This window comes from Contarinia nasturtii, unplaced genomic scaffold, assembly GCF_009176525.2.
Source record: "Contarinia nasturtii isolate CC-2019 unplaced genomic scaffold, AAFC_CNas_1.1 Cnas_scaffold_285, whole genome shotgun sequence".
NCBI classification, from domain to species: Eukaryota; Metazoa; Arthropoda; class Insecta; order Diptera; family Cecidomyiidae; genus Contarinia; species Contarinia nasturtii.
The window spans coordinates 3,055,864-3,073,110 of NW_022197640.1; the positions used below are offsets into that span (position 1 = coordinate 3,055,864).

At 33.9% G+C, this 17,247-nt stretch overlaps 2 protein-coding genes across 9 annotated transcripts in view; both read right to left on the bottom strand.

Annotated features, from left to right (window-relative positions):
• LOC116337396 (hornerin) overlaps positions 1–5,704 on the bottom strand; it is a 10,005-nt gene extending 4,301 nt beyond the window's left edge. The window contains exons 1-15 of one of the 5 annotated variants that reach the window (XM_031761922.1): positions 5,305–5,704; positions 4,206–4,288; positions 4,053–4,117; positions 3,864–3,919; positions 3,651–3,782; positions 3,407–3,589; positions 2,480–3,343; positions 1,456–1,485; positions 1,016–1,396; positions 795–896; positions 676–711; positions 541–603; positions 393–434; positions 265–321; positions 28–147 (exon numbers count right to left, since the gene is read on the bottom strand). In XM_031761922.1, coding sequence (XP_031617782.1) covers positions 28–147; positions 265–321; positions 393–434; positions 541–603; positions 676–711; positions 795–896; positions 1,016–1,396; positions 1,456–1,485; positions 2,480–3,343; positions 3,407–3,589; positions 3,651–3,782; positions 3,864–3,919; positions 4,053–4,117; positions 4,206–4,283 — 2,209 coding nt within the window. In that variant the 5' untranslated portion in view covers positions 4,284–4,288; positions 5,305–5,704. Of the gene's footprint in view, positions 1–27; positions 148–264; positions 322–392; positions 435–540; positions 604–675; positions 712–794; positions 897–1,015; positions 1,397–1,455; positions 1,486–2,479; positions 3,344–3,406; positions 3,590–3,650; positions 3,783–3,815; positions 3,920–4,052; positions 4,118–4,205; positions 4,289–5,304 lie in introns of all 5 variants that reach the window. The other 4 variants (XM_031761923.1, XM_031761921.1, XM_031761920.1 and 1 more) reach the window with 4 other exon arrangements.
• Positions 5,705–8,722: 3,018 nt separating this feature from the next.
• On the bottom strand, positions 8,723–16,391 carry LOC116337731 (zinc finger protein 354C). Of its 4 annotated transcripts, none has more exons than XM_031762560.1 (5): positions 16,372–16,391; positions 11,617–12,553; positions 11,498–11,535; positions 11,324–11,411; positions 8,723–11,236 (listed from the first exon to the last, which is right to left on the bottom strand). In XM_031762560.1, the coding sequence occupies exons 2-5, from the start codon at positions 12,509–12,511 to the stop codon at positions 10,590–10,592; spliced, it is 1,668 nt and encodes a 555-aa protein (XP_031618420.1). In that variant the 5' UTR covers positions 12,512–12,553; positions 16,372–16,391; the 3' UTR covers positions 8,723–10,589. The 4 variants fall into 4 exon arrangements, with proteins under 4 accessions (XP_031618420.1, XP_031618418.1, XP_031618419.1 ...); XM_031762558.1 differs by lacking the exon at positions 16,372–16,391 and adding an exon at positions 14,567–14,664; XM_031762559.1 differs by lacking the exon at positions 16,372–16,391 and adding an exon at positions 12,748–12,765.
• Positions 16,392–17,247: the final 856 nt, after the last annotated feature.

A 17,247-nucleotide genomic window follows, 5' to 3' on the forward strand; every position in this document is an offset into this window, starting at 1 on the left:
ATGGAGTACCAGTTTGTGGATATTGGCCTGAAGGAGTACCAGTTTGTTGATATTGGCCTGAAGGAGTACCAGTTTGTGGATATTGGCTTGAAGGAGTACCAGTTTGTTGAAATTGTACAACTGTTCCTGTTTGTGATGGCACTTGACCTAATTTAAAGATATCATTCAATTATCATACACCTCAATTTAAAAGCCTTCCAAACGTTTTAATGATTATTCATGACATATGCACCATTTTCGGAAAAAATAAGGACCTCAATTTACCTGTAGGTAAGCCTGTAACACCGCCAGTTTGTTGATGGATCACTGGTTGGGATTGACCTAAATATAATAAATTTTCGTTTATTATTAAAAAAATATTTCATTTTTGATTGATTTATATTGTGCTTTACCTCCTTGTGGATATTGTCCATATCCCTGTTGAGTTTGGCCTACTGAATAATAAAAAATATATAAATAATTGGGTATTAATGCAATACATGTTCAATGACGATAATTTCGACACGGAAATATATTTGATATCAAATATACGTAGTGCACCTTGTGGAATTGATGGAAGTTGAGATCCAGTTGGTGTATATTGAGAATAACCTGGTAATGGACCTGAATCAAAGCAATTTTAATATTTTTTTGTAAATTTAACAACCAATTGAATGAAAGAAAATTATATTCTACCTTGTGACGTTGTAACACCGCCAGGTAGTTGTTGTCCTGAAAAAATATATTTATGAGAAACATACGATGCAGTGAAAGCTTTCAACAAAAAAATTCTTATTGATATCTTTTGATAGTACCTGGTGCTACTTGTGGATATTGGCCCAAACCAGTTCCGGGTTGAGTATACTGTTGTCCTGATATATGTTGATACTGTGTGTATCCTGGTTGTTGTTTTTGACCTATGAGCATTTCATTGGGAAAGGACAAATTTTCCAATTCAACACGATTAATATAACCATGGAAAATGCAATACGAATTCTTCAACGTTACATATTATTATAAATGATAGAATACACACCTGGAATAATACCAGTTTGTGGATATTGGCCTGAAGGAGTTCCAGTTTGTGGATATTGACCTGGAGGAGTACCAGTTTGTGGATATTGGTCTGAAGGAGTACCAGTTTGTGGATATTGGCCTGAAGGAGTACCAGTTTGTGGATATTGGCTTGAAGGAGTACCAGTTTGTTGATATTGGCCTGTGGGTGTGCCTGCTTGAGGATATTGGCCTGCAGGTGTGCCTGTTTGAGGATATTGTCCTGAAGGAGTTCCAGTTTGTGGATATTGACCTGGAGGAGTACCAGTTTGTGGATATTGGTCTGAAGGAGTACCAGTTTGTGGATATTGGCCTGAAGGAGTACCAGATTGAGGTAATTGAGCTCCTCCTATTTGTTGTTGACCTAAGAAAGAAATATGTTTAATTTGATTTTCAATTCACAAAAACGAACAAAATACACACCTCGTTGTGAGTAAACTGAGGGCTGTTGATCTATAAAATGAAAAGGAAAGAGATTTGAACATTTATAGTTACGAATATAAATTAATATTTCGATAAAATCATAGAAAGGATTCATTGTTTGATTAAAATCCAATTGGTAAAATGAGTAATGGAAGTGCTATGACTGAAATGGGATTGTAACAAAGGAGCGATTACGACGTTTCCCCCTTTGCTAAGCGAAATAAATCCGATATACGGCGCTGATTTAAATGTCACTCTATGTCATTCCACAATGATACATTTTTTGGCTTGACAATATATAAGCTCTTCATTCAACATGCATAATTTTTGAACGGTCGAGTAAAAAAAAGAAACATATCATAAAATATTCTTCTTACGTTTATCATAAAAATTCTCTATATTTTAAATTTATTTGTTTAAAAATAACAATAATTTCAATTTTTTTCATAGATTGAACAAGAATCTAATGTAAAAAGTAATACCAATGCGACACCTACCGTTAAAATAGAAAAGGAAACTTATTTGGAATTGTAACATTTTGGTCCGCCATAACAGCATCTTCGTTTTGCTTCTCTGTGATTGGTCAAGTAAAACGAAGATGCTGTCATGGTGGACAAAAATGCTACAATGGATACCAACTAAGTTTCTTTTTGCATTTTTACGGTAGGTGTCGCATTGTCATTACTATTTACATTGGATTCTTATTTAATCGATGAAACATTTTTTGTTGAAATTATTGTAATTTATAAACAAATTAATTTTTTTATAAAAAAAAAATTTAATAAATTTTTTAATGAAAAATGTTAGAAAAATATTTTATGACATGTTTTTTTTTTCAACGATTCAATAATTATGAATGTGTATGCATTTTAAATGAAGAGCTTATATATTGTCAAGCCAAAAAAGTATTATTGTGAAATGACAGAGTGACATTTACATCAGCGCCGTATATCGGATTAATTTCGCTTGGCATAGGGGGAAATATTTTGACAGATAGTACTCGATCCTTTGAAATAAAAATTACCTGGCAAACTTTGCGAACCTGATAAAACTTGTGATTCAATGGTTGGATATTGGCCAGGTTTTCCAGGTTGTGTAAATTGATCTTTCGGCGAGAGAATACCGGTCAGTTCATCTGTTGTCAAACTTTGACCAGGTCGTACAGTGTCGCATCGTACCAAGCACAAGCCCGGTGGCAATTTTAAGACTTGCCTCAAACCATCGAGCACTTCTGTTGACGGCACATTTGATGATGGTCCATTACGATTGTCAATAAGTGTTCCAGTTTTATGGATTTTATCGTATCTATCTTGTGGTTGTTTATCGATTGGCTGTAATCCAGTGCCGCCAGACCTTCGATCTGGGTAGCCAGACGGTGTTGAATCGTAAGTGCCACTACGAATTGGTGATTGTCGGCTGATGGTTGGTGATGGCGTTATATTATCCACTGGCGAACCACCTCCGTGCACTTGACTGTACGATGGCAAATGCGATGAAGGCAATTTATTTGGTGTTGAACGGCCAATGTTGCTACCGCTTCCAGTATCATGTGATGGTAAATATCCACCTTGTCCATCAACAAGTTTACCACTATCAATGCCGCTTGTACTGGGTTTTCGTCCAGCCAAAATTGATGGACGACCATTTGACGTATCAATTTGTATGCTCGGTTTTCCGGAACCAATAGGTCGATTCAAAAATGATGAGCTACCGAGATTTGTTGGTGTTTTACCGTGAATTCCCGTTTGATCAGTAACCGATTGGCTTGGTGGAAAACCATTATTCAAATTACCCGGTTGTTGTAAAGTATCACCGCCGCTCAATGGATATCCATATCCATCTTTTATTTTTTCAGATGGTATACGGCCGCCCACTGAAGGACCAAAACCTTCCAACAAACATTTTCGATTAATTTTCGTTAAAGTTTAATGGAATTTTATGGAAATTCTACCTTGAGAGTCGTATCCACTTGGACCAACAATGGGTACGTCTCCACTAATTGGTCTACCATATATATTGAAACCGCTTCCCGATGGAATCGATCCCAGATTTGACGATGTTTGTCGTTGTGTTGGCAAACCATTTGATGAACCAGTCGCGCTTCTCAATGGATCTGGACCGCTACCAGTTCCACCTTAATTCAAAAAAAAAATCATTTGGTTTTCTCTCATTGTAGTTTATATTTGTAAATTTACCACGCGAATATCCATTATCGCTGCCATAACATTCATCACATCCTGTGCCAGACGATTGACTTTGGGCCTGTCCCATTCCATTTGAACCAGCTGAATCAAGACAAACATATTTAAATATCGTTCGTTTAATCACTGCAATAAGAAAATAAAGATTTTTTTACTCACACACAGATGCTCGCGAACCGTATCTTGTTATTTCAGCATCAGCTTTACCTTCAGTTTGTGAATCACCATAATTCAGGTACTGTGATTGAGTTTGCCCCGTTCGGCTAGCAAAAATATATGCACAATTCACATGGTGATAAAAGAAAATTAACAATCAAAATATAACAGCAGCAGTGTTGGAGTTTTTTCATTTCGGAAAAGTAAAACAAACGATGAACATTTCAAATGAATTTTTACCTAGCACGTTTTTCTCGAATTTCATGATCGTTGATTAATTCAAGTTTTGGACTAACATCATTTGTCTAAAATAGAAATGAATCGATGCATTTTTTATCTACTTGGCTGAAAAAGTAGATTGAAGAGGAAAAACAAGGAAGATGATAATCATACCTTCGATGGTGCACTTAATGCCAAATCGACAAAAAGTGTGAAACACAAAGTAGCAAGAACCCATAAAATGGGTTTCATCTTGCCTGCAAAAGAAAAACGAAAAAAAAAGAAAACAACAAACAATGATTATCAAATTAAATTGAAAGCACGCACAACTGAATGGTGGCAAACATGTGAATTTTGCACCGGAAAAGCGGGTTAGACCATAATCTCTATAACAGTCGAATCAAAAAAAACAAGGTTGAATTTTTTTTATAGGAATGACAACATCAATTTCAAATGAAACCTATCTAAAGTTTATACAGTCACATGATAATACATCGATGTTCACACATGAATTCGTTTGAGTGGTTTCAAATGGGCCGTTATCATTCCGAATTTAAAAGAGTTTCGTAAATCGCTGTAAGATGATTTTCGAGAATCGAATATATCATGTATATTTATGTCACCCAAGATGTGTGATTATGCCATTTTTTATCTCTTTTCATTTCTCCTTTGGAAATATATCTTTCATTTTCACTATCTCAACATTTTGATTTGGTTTAAATGCTTTTAAACTGATGTAACTTTCATTTTCGAATATAAATCTATTTTTGTAAAATCACTTCCTTGAAACTATCATATAAAATTATTTTAATACGCGAACCATTTCATTCATTCGACCAACTTGAAAATTGGTTATTGCCAAAAAAAACATTCCGCATTCCTACTCCGTGCGGAGAACGCTTAAAGGTTAACGCGATTTTAGAACAAAAAAAATGTCATGTTATCACATTTTACACAGAATTTCACTCGGCAAAATTTGAGCATGATCAGTGAAATGATTACATTTCGCAAATCGACAGAGTGTACACAAAAAAAAAAGTGAAAATGAATTTGTCGACCTAATTTAGCTATTCACATTGAAACTTCGTCAATGGATTTGATGACATTGTGAACTGTTCGTTGAAAATCACACAAAACAATTTTCATTCTTCGTTCAATAATCAATTGTAATCGATCAGTTTCGGTCCCGAAGCAAATCACAAACGCTAACTTTGCAATAATAACAACAACAACAAATAATTGACTCAACATTACAACGAAATCTTATTCTTACCAATATTTTAAAGAAATCGGTTGCAAATGATTAATCACACAAATAATATCAATGGCTTATATCAAGTCAGTTCAATGTTCAATAACTTTCAATTTAAAAAAAAAACACTTTTTTGTTTTCAATTCACGCCTGCATCAAATAATCAATAGCAGTTGATTTTTCTTCTCTGTTATTTATTAATAATAATTTTTTTTAGTTCCTACGATAATATGTTTTCCTGTGAGTTTTTCTCTTTCTTATCGCTTCGATACACGCACTTTTCGGAAACCGAAAACTTATAGAAACATAAACGCGTAACGAACGGCGACAACCGTTCATGTGGTCTGTTCACGATCAAATGATTGTTTGATCGCACTGAATACCATAGAATATTCTTTCGGATGAGAACAGACCGTTCACACCGACGACAAAATAGCAACACAGCAGAATAGCAATATTAGTAAGAATTAAAAGAAGAAGAATGAACAGAAACAAAAAAAAAAAACAGAACGGCGCTCATAAAACGGCAACTACATATAGCATAAACAAAATTTTATTAACGAAAAAACGATGCGATCGACATTTGACCCATTTCAAATAGCAATGTTTGACTCAACGATGATACTTCTATGAGCCTTTCAAACTGTTATTGTTGTTGGTGCTGGTGCTGCTGTGACTGCTATAGTACATTCGATTAACATTATGATGTTTGTGTAGTCGGTGTATGGAAATGGATGTGTAACAGTCGCACTTCTCACATCATCACCCATTATCATTGAACACATTTTTATGAAAGACAAAAGGATAGAAAACATTTTACATACATTTGGCCGTATGTGGGAATCAAATCGTATATGTATTACGATTTTGTGTATCAAACGAGAGAGAAAGAAAGAAAAAAACTAACTGAACAAACATTAAAGATTTTTTGGTTGAAATGCAAAATCCGTTCCGAAAATATCCCTATATATTGCCAGATTCACAAAAATTTGATCATTTTGGTTTTTTATAGTGTTTATTATGCCATTTAATGGAGATCGAAAAAAAACAACAAATCCCAATCTATTTGAATGTGGCTGTATTTGGCCTCTTATATCAGATATCGGTGTGTTTCACTGTTTCGACATTAATGCATTTGAATGAAACATTTTTAATTAGCTACTAACGATTGTCCATCAACTCAACGATTAACAGTTGCAAAACCGCTTTCTCACTTAATGCAAACACATACATGCGACGCACATTTGTGTAAGCGACCGACCACCGATTTTTTTCTTTCGGTATTTTTCAAATTCAAACGGCAAAAAGAATCCGCACAAGTTAATTACCACACAAAATGGATTTTTGTTTTTTGAATGGATTATCGATGTGATACTATTATACAAACTGAATGCAATGATGTTGTATATACAAGTGAAAAAGCGATGTAAACTATCTTGCTATTGACACGGTTTTCATTAAATTGTGTAGAGTTGTTGCGAATATGTGAAATTTATTACTGATACAGAGCAAACATTCGAAAATTAATCATTTTGATTTTTCAGCTATAAGAATGAGAATGAATATAGGCGATAGAGTGAAACACTTCAGTCGTATACAAATATGTAAACAATAAAATAGCTCGATTAAAATGATTGCCGTTTGCTGGTGTTGCTGCAAAAATGCCTGTTATCATTAAGAATAATCTCATTGGTGAATAGACTAACAAATATGGATGTTGATGTATTCGCACGAAAACACTGAAACAAAACAAAATAAAAGACGCAATGGAATAATCAGTGACAAGAGGGGAGCACGTCCCATACTAAATACCGGATACAATGGTATCGATGCAATTTCCAAACAATTTTACTCAATGATATTCCAAAAATAAACACAGTGTATCGTTTTTTATTCTTCTTTTAAATAACAAATGTGAATATTGACGAATAAGAACATATTTCATTTTTTTCGACATCTAAACGGCAATTAAATAATGGCCTAAATTTCAATGAACACACATCTCTCTTCATATCGATCACATACACAATTTGAAAAAGATTGACAAAATTGATAGATTAATAATAAATGTACGAGACCCCAAAAAGGGTTGATTCAATCGAAATTAATTGTGCCATTTTCACACTTCGGACGAGACGAGAGTAAAAAAAATTCATTGACACTTCGAAACTTTAATTTGAGTATTTATTTATTTAGTATGAGCCAGCAATGTGGAAAAGCACTGTATGCGCTATATATAAATATGTTCTATTGGATTATTTTTCTAATTGAAAGTGAGAGCAACAATGTTTGAGCCTCAGCTTCGTACTGATTTCAAATTATTGACCCTAGAAACATTGAAAACGATGCTGGGAAATTGAATAGAGCATGTCGTTTAGTTGAGCCCATATCAGCTACACCAATATCCATATAGATAGATCTGTTCTGATAATTTCAATAAAGTCTTTGTCCTAAGTATACGTATGTATGCATACAGCGCACTTGACGATGACTATAGTTTTTTGTCCAAAAATTTTTGTTGACATTAATTAGTTTCAATTAGCCTCAATTACTTTGCTGTTTATTTCAGTTTGGTTTTTTGTCAATATTCAAAAGAAGAAAAAAATCGAGAAGAAGTTTACACTCGCATCATGATCATCACTGCATTATGTTTGGTTTGAGTCCGTTGAACGTCACTATTTATTTAATATCACAAACCAACATTCGACGCATTCAATATTGAACAACATAGCCAGTTGCGAGCTGGAGTAAAATAAAAACGAACCACATTCTCGAGTGTTCTTTCACATTAATATATCGTTGATTAATTAAAAGAGCATGTTCAAAGTGTTTTTAAACTGTTTGATTGTAGTTATATGCCAATAAATTGTAACCGGGCATCGCAATAGAACCATAAATGAATGTTTGACATTTATTTTCGTGGCTTTTAGCATGTTTTTGTATCATATCATCAAAACGCACTCACGCACATTCAAATATGATAAATGTTGAACTTTTATGCTCTGTAATCAAGTGATCTTTCGTCGACACAATTGACGGCCACTAGAAATGATGCCATCCCATCATATAAAATATATACATTTTGATCAAATTATCTTCGTCTTTTAGCATTGTTTTTATGCAATTGCATAAATTGATTTGTGATATCAAGTGTTTGCCACAATGTATGGTGACTGTACTGTTGTGTTGACATGACATGACATGATACGAGTGGATGATGATTTTATAATATACAAAGTTCAGATTTTAATGGTATTTCCGCTTACAATTACGACTATACATACCATTGAATGGAAAGGGAGTTTTCTCTGAAAAGAAAGACGAAAAAGTGAATGAACCGGAAATGCCGCTTCATTTTTGAATAAGCTCTGTTTTCGTGTTTGTTCATCTTTATTCATTCGTAAAAAAAACTGTTTCAACTACAAAATTTAAAGTAAATATAAAGATTTTAAAATACCAATAGTAAATTATTTCTAAAATCTGTCAAGTAAAAAAAGACTCCTAACTCATTATATCGATCGAATTGTAATCATTCGATCTACGGCTAACGGTTTAATTCAAAAACAAATATATCAACTCTTTAGACTAATTATTTTGACGAAATAAAACGAAACCAAAGCTCATCATTTAGGTTTAAATGTGCACACACACACTTCAAACAATAATATAAAGCTACCTAAAAACTATGCGTTAAAAGAAATACATTTAAAAAAAACCAAATGTGAATTACCGCTCCTTTTTTTTCAAATACTTTGAGCCTTAAATCGATGAAAGCTAAAGTGGCATAGAGCACACTTTTGTCATGACATATTTTAACGATTTCAGATGAATGATTTCGCTTATACATGATATTGTTCCATCTAATAAGTGCCATAGTTTTTTTCAGTTTTTAATTTTAGTCCACCCATAGTGCAGTTATGCGATAATCAAAGATATTAATTTGGCGCATAACGATCCCTGTAGGCCGGCCATTTTGACTTTCATCGATATAAATGTAATTCTTGGTTTCATATTTCTCACACTATTACGTTGAGATGCTAGATTATAGGATTATTAGCTCTGTCTGCTGCTGTTATAATGATACGTATAAAAATAGTCTAACATAAATCATCTAACATTATTCAAATCATTTTTTTTTTCTTAAGTTTTCGTTGTGATTTTTGTTCCTCTTGTTTTGAAATGCGAACATACTTTGAGTAAAGAGCTAAGACTTAATCGAATAGCTAATTAAAAACAGAGATAATATTTGTATTGCACCAATCGGCCGCACTTTCCTAAATTATACTACGTTTATTACTGTCTCATTACAAATAGGTAATAGAAAAAAGTATCTTTTTTTTCCCTATATTTACTAAATTTGTTGCGCACATGTGCTTCATATAATTGTCGATAAATACAAAGTTAGACTAGAAATTCTCATTTGATTGAATTATTCATTTAATTACTAAAGAAACATACATTTAAAATACACATTCCGTTACACTTACGTTTGATTTTTCCATCTGATTTATTGTCATTTGATTCCTTCGGAAGTGTTGTTCCAAAGTTTGGGAAAAGCATTAAATGCATTTTACTATCTTAACAATTCCATCCGGATAAATTTGAATTCATAAAAAAAATATGATAAAATCTATTTGATTACGCTATTGTATACTGAATGTTCCAAAATTACGTTCTCGAAAAAGAAAAGTGTTCGAATGAATGAGTGGTGCTATATCCAACCAACAAACAAATTATATTCCCTACATTATTAAAACTTAGAGCAGAATATCTTCCAAATATCACAATTTTTTTCTATGCAGTTAATCGTTTCGACTATCTCGTACTTAAAATAAAAACAATTTCTTATCTGAGATTAAAAATGGCACTTTGGTTTTCAGCGGGTTGATTTAAATTCAATGTACAACTTACATGGCTATATATATTTTTAAATTGTATAATGAGTGATTATGATGATGACAACATTTTTGCTTTTTTTGACAATATCGAGTTTTTCTCAATATTCCAAGTATTTTGTTCTTATCCTCTAAACAGTTGTTAAAATTTAGACTGTAGAAGAAAAATGTGGAATATCGTCAACCGAATTCTGCGAATATTTCAATTTCGAATGAAATTCAATTGCAAATATATTCAAACTCAAACATTGATTTCAATGTCAAATTTCAAATCAAAAGTGAATTGATTTAAAGGTTTAAATTTAATTGTAACCTTCACACAATTCGGTTGCGGAATAAATCAATTTCTCTCTTCAAATAGAATATAATAAAAGAAATCCAATAAGTCTAATAATATAAATGTCCAATGCATTACACGACCATTGTTGTGTATTGATTAGGTAGCGATAGATTTTTGTTGGTGTTGTTGCTGCTATTATTGGTGGTCGAATCAGTTTTGTACTTATGTTTTGGTGAAAAATCAACAGGTTTTTCTTGATAAAATTCAAATTGGTCGGTTTTCATTGCTGGTGGTGATTGTGAACTGACTGTGCGTATGACACTAATACGAGGATATGGTTCAACAGCTGTTGTTGCTTTCGATTCCGTTAAATCAATGTAGCTTTTCTTTGAACCGGCGTCGAGTATAATGCATTCTGGTGATATTGTCGCTGTTCCTGCCGCCACTACTGCCATTGTATGCGATTCAATTGGTGTGTCACCAGTGGTGGCCATCTCTTTAATTTTTTTCAGAACAACGGAATGATTTCCAAACGCTGTTATTTTTTTCGATGTTTTCGATCGAATTGTTTGTTTGTTTTTCTCTTTTTCGGTTTTTGAATGGTTTCGCATGCACGATGATTCTTCATGTTTGTATAGATACGATTTTAATGCAAATGCTTTGCCACATCGGCCACAAGTGTGCGGCTTTGTATTCGAATGTGTTTGGATATGAGCGCGTAAATTAGATTTATCAGCAAATGATTTCGTGCAAATCGAACATTGAAACGGCTTTTCACCTAAACCATAAATGAATAATAATTCAATTTCATTCTGTGTCATAGCTCAATCAAGGGTGCGGATTAAATCGCAATTCTCAAACTTACCGGTATGTGTACGAATGTGACCCTGCAGCAACCATGGACGAGAAAATCTCTTGCCACAATGTGGACACTCGCAACCTTGATTGTGCACCTGTGTATACACAATAGAAAATAAAATCAAGATTTCATTTATTGGAACACAACATAAATATGGATTTATTTGATGCTTTAACTCACCTTAAGATGCATACTATAAGCTGGTATTGATACATAGACTGTAAAATCAATAAAGAAATAAATCAATCGATCACAAAATAAGAAGTGTGTGCTTTTTTTATTGTTCTGCTTGAGTTTACCTTTATCGCAATGTGGACATCTTCGAGCTTTTTTATCGAGAAGTGAACGATGTGTTTGACGATGACGGGCCAAATTCGATGATGTTGAATATTTTTTTCCACATTCTGGGCAAGTGTGCACATCATCTGTACCACAATTGCCATTCATTGATTCGGTTTCTGATGTCACTTCCATATTTGATTTCTCTCTTAAATCCATATCATCCGCAATGGAAATTGACTTGATTTTTTGTCTAGATTCGCCATCATTGCTTTCAACTTCACTAATCGATAGCATACTGTCTTCGGTTTCAACGACCATTATCATTGCATTTGGATCGGGCGATTTTGATGTATTGTCACCGGCATTTTGTGCTTGATAATGAAGTTTGCGGGATTTTCTTTTATCGAAAATTTTATGCGAATAATTGTATGTTGAATCATCTTCAGATGATGAGAATGAACTTTGACGATTTTGTTCACCAAATGATTTACTCGATGTTGGACGCGATGGTTGCTCCATATTTGTTATGGTGGTGTCGGTCTCCATTGATTGACTGTGATTCGAATGTAATGCATACAAAAAAGTTTTCTTATCTGAATACTCCATATCGGACATATAACCAGCGTCGCTGAGCAATTTTTGCGGTGAATTTGTCAAGCTACACGTGTCAGATATATCCGATGAATTACTTCTTTTCATAACAATCAACTCGGTCATTTGCAATGAACGATTTGAATTGAGCAGCTGTACTGCAGGTGTGACAGTTTCTTCGTTACGGATGTAATCCTTTATTGTTTGAATGTTTGTTGTGCTTAGTTTGCCAGCCGCCAATGTAACGTCAGCTAACTGCGTCAAATTGTATAATTCTTCTGGCACCGATGATGCCGTCTGATTAGCCGCGTCATGGATCATTTTCCACGCGAACGTCTTTTTTTTTGGCTCACCGAAAGAAAGCTGAAGCGAGAGAAAAACAAAAAAAAACAGACATTTCTTAGAATAAAAACAGCCAACGTAAAAATGAACAGCAATATATATATACAAAATTTATGCTTTTCTTTCGAAATATTATGTCGAAATCAACTGCTGTTCCTCATCACTAGTAAGACTTTTAACACCTCCGCAGTACACTGAAACTGATAATTTATTACCTATTCCAATAGTGTGGCCCAAAGCCTATGTGCATGCAATTCAATTGAATTAGTAGCACTGATACGCGGATGCCAGCATTTGCGTGCTCATCATTTCACCCGAATATATAATAACCGCTCTAAATTTAGACCATCAAGTATATAGAATAAACAATGAAAAACTACAGAAAATCGTCGCATCGTTGCATACGGAATGATTTTCTCCCGTTTGGTGATTTATTTATTTACACGGTTGAAATGATACACACACACACACACAAAAAAAGAGAATAAAACGTCACGTAATTTCGTTAGTCTTTCTCCGTATTTATTCATACATCCACAGTTGCACTCTCATTTCTATGGGATTCTGGCACTGAGATTTTTGTACCTCGAGCCCCGAACAAAAAGAAAACGGCGACAAAAGAAAACGAGAGAAAAAAAACGATTGGCGATGGAATATGCCGGAAATCATGATGCCAGCGGAACGAGGAAAATGTGCCAGCATGTGCACAATAAATTATAATACTTGCAGTTTTGTGTTAGTTTTGAGAAGAATAAAAAAAATATATGCAATTTATTATGATAATTAATTTCAATTATACGTTTTGCATATGTGTTTCGAAGCTGTTTTAAATGGCACGAATTAAATAAAAGAGTGTACCGCTTATAATCGCTAACAAGATTTGGCATTTAAAGATTCACACATTTGAATTGGAGTGAAACAAGCGAACATCCAAATCATCGTCATCAGGAAAATATAATCAGGCATCGACAAAAGCCGAAATGAAAGTAAAGTATTTTCATGTGAAATGAAACAACGAAACAACCTGCTACATACGTCATCGCCCGAATGAGCTCTAAACAAATAATTTGGCAATGTGCCCGGCAATTTTTTCTTCTTCTTCTTCGATTGAATTTTCATTTGGTTTCGTTGATCATCATGATCGTCAACATGGTTATGTATGCGTCCGTATGTACAACAAAGACAGCACGAGAAACGGGTGAGTGGCTCTTTTACATTAGCAACACCGAATGGACACAAGCCACACGCGCTTTCGATTACACACTATACATCAATTTTCAAACTATGCGCGAAACAGACAACAAACGACAGAGATGAAATCGAAAATTCGGCGCGAAAAAAAACCACATGAAAAATGAATACGATACGAATGGATCAACATACTAGCGGCTGTATTACAATAGTTTTCAAGCCAAGCAAACATTTGCTATCGATTTGTTGTCATGTGATTCGCAACCGCTGTGTAATTACACACACACATTAAGATAATATGTTGCCATGTAAAAGAAATCCGATTCTTATGTGATCAACCAATATGGTATCTGAGTTTATTTCATCATTCTTTTTTGCATATATTTCTTTTATTATTTTCGATGTTGCATTATTTGTATGTGAAAAAGACATTTGTTGGGCTTAATGTTGACGTAAAAATGCGTAGAAATCAAAATATCATCACCACAGACAATTGATTCAAATCGAAATAAATGTGACAAAATGTGCATCATATGAAAAACCATGTGCATTGCACGTTAAATTCATCTCCCCGTTAAAGTAGTAAATGAACATCCGTTCTAATGAGGCCAAACATTGTTTAGTTGCATGTAAAAATTCTCTTGACATTAATGAAACTGAGAGCACAAAAAAATAAACAAACTTAAACCGAAGAAGAGCAATTCACAGGAGTTGAAATAAAAGGAAAAAAGACGGTGATGAACATATAAAACCAACCACATGTTTTTGTTGATCTCGCTTAGTTTCTTCTTTTTTTTTCATTCGTCCGTTCGTTTGTCTTTCAAAAGAAGAAAACGTACGTACCTTACCAGTGGAATCGATGGTAGCGCACGTTATCTGGAAAATGCATCCTGTATAAAAATTTCAGTTTACGCGCATTGCATTTGATTCGTATTCTTTTTGGGTTTTTTTTTCGAGTAGCTGCAGACATAGAGATTTACACTGTAAATGCATCCATATTACATGTGCAACCAAATGTAAGCAACACTAAGGATAAATTAACGAATCCACTCCAATTGTGTGCGTTGATGGGAAAAATAGATGATTTTTATTTCAAGTTGTTGATTTGTTCAATTGAATGGTGAAAATGTATATATATCAGAAGATACTATTCACTTTCAAATATGCAAAATACTTGTTCAACCTCGAAATTACGACAAAACTCAAGAAAAAAAAACTTTTCCGGGGTAAAAAAATGTTACAAGTGAAAATTCCCATGCGTTATAATAAATGAAAATTTTGCTCCACGATTTATAATCATGCAATTGCTTTTTTTGTTTTCAATTATTTCATTTCAAATTTGCCAACTTTGTCTGTGTGTATTCTCCCACCTGAACTGAAATAAAGAAAAGTTCGGTTGAGTCATGATGTGTTTTATAAGGATTCGAATCATAATGATTCTCTCACGACTCATAAACGTGGATTACATTCAATAAATTGTCCCACTCAATTCGAATTGATTGAAAAAAGATTTGAAAAAAATATTTTTAAAAAAACCTAACTAATAATAGATGAATTAATCAAGATCATTCACCTTAAATTGTGAGCGAAATGTAGAGCGTTTGTCAAAAGTTCAGCGCAACTGAATAAGAATGTGATGGTGGTCGTTGGTCCAAGTCCTGATTTAATTAAGCGAATCAAATGAGAACAATAACGGCCACTGGCGATGTCGTTAACACTACGGTCAGGGTTTTTACGTGCAATTTGATGCGTTACTGTTGTTGTTGCCGCTGTGTCTTTTTTTTTGCACCACAATTCACGGAAAATTGTACTCTTCACCGCTATAAATAATTTCCTGTCTTTATTCGTATTCTTTAGTACTTATTTGTTTTGTATTTTTGTTTGTTGTTGTTTTCTTCTTTTTTCTTATTTGTTATTTTGTCCGTTTGGTGTTTTCCGATGCAGTTAGCTCACTCTTGCACTACGTAAAGCTGTTATTTTTATTGTTCATAACTGCTTTTTATTTGGAAGAGAGAACGAACAAAAAAAACAATTCGCCTCCACACTTATTAAACATACGAAACGAATGCAAAACATATTATTTTCAATGCAATTTAATTGCGCGTTTTTCTCGGTGTGATAATTTTGTTTTCCCGTGTCCGTTCACGTTCGACTCATGTAATTTGCGTATCAAAAAATTTTGTACGGTGTTTTTTGTTTTGTCAATGACAAATTTGTATCTATCAAACACAATGCTTACGCTCGGAACGCTAACACAAAATCACCCGCTGGCACAATGGTCAATAATACAATTTCGAATGAAAAACACTATTTTTTTACGGTAAATCATTTGAGTGGTTATAATTTTCCAAAAAAAAAAGATGCACTTCGGAAAAGTCTGTTTTTTTAAATTATTGATTATTGAAAACGGTTGCTTTTCTATCTCTCTGTTTAGGACGTATTCTCGTTTGCGATCGAATCGTCTTTGAAATTTGGTTGAAGTAGAAAATATTGAATGAACAATCGGATACTACGTTTTCACCGTACAATGGTTACTTATGAACTGATTTTTTAAATATATCCTTTGCGCATATTGACTTAAATTTCGTAGCCGTGCAAGCGCAAGGCACGCGTGCGTAGTTGAAAAATCAGAATATATATATACATACCGTTCTTCTTTCGTGTTGTGTTCTCTATATGTGTTTTTTTTCCTCTTATTTTCCTTCGCATCTCTAAAATGCTAAATGCACAAACACACACGTGCACAACAACGTTGATGAAGATTTTCATTTTCATCAGCCGTAAGGAATCACACATGTCGTTGTCGGCTGGTGGTGTTCACATATTGCCGTGTGTTATACATGAAACAAGGAAATTCGAGCGAACAAATGAGCGTTAGACTAATGGAGAGCGAACGATATGAGAATATATTACGGTAGTCGGCAAACGCATGAAAAACGTGCTTTTCAAACGCAAAGAGGAAAATGTGTGTTGCACTGAACACACGCACACTGGTGGGTAGAGTTTCTTCGATTAAAAACAAAATGCATGAACGCATATCGAACTATAATATGCATATTGATACATTCTAATTGGAACACACAATTGTGTATGTATAAGAATGTGCTATTTTCTGGAAATGCTCATGAACTCTCCTCTTCATTTTCTGTTTATTGGGAAATTGGCAATAGCTCAACAACATTTTTCAAAAGAAAAATTATTTTTCTCGTATGCGTATGTTTTTATTCGTTCTCTCTCTCTCTCATCTCTTGCACCGTTTGTTTTTCCGTGCTCTTTTACCGCGGTCGTTTTCTTTTTAATATATGACTCAGTGTCGATGATAACGATGATGATCAAGACATCATTTTTGCGAAGAACCGATGAATCGATGACTATCCTTAGATGTTTGTTGTGCCTTCCATTATGTATAGATATCATTTCAAGTATATGATCTTCTTTTTAAAACTGTATGATGACTCTACGCGGTTAGGTGTCTTCTTGTTTCATTAGTTGATTTCCCTCCTCACAGAAACAAACGAAGAAAC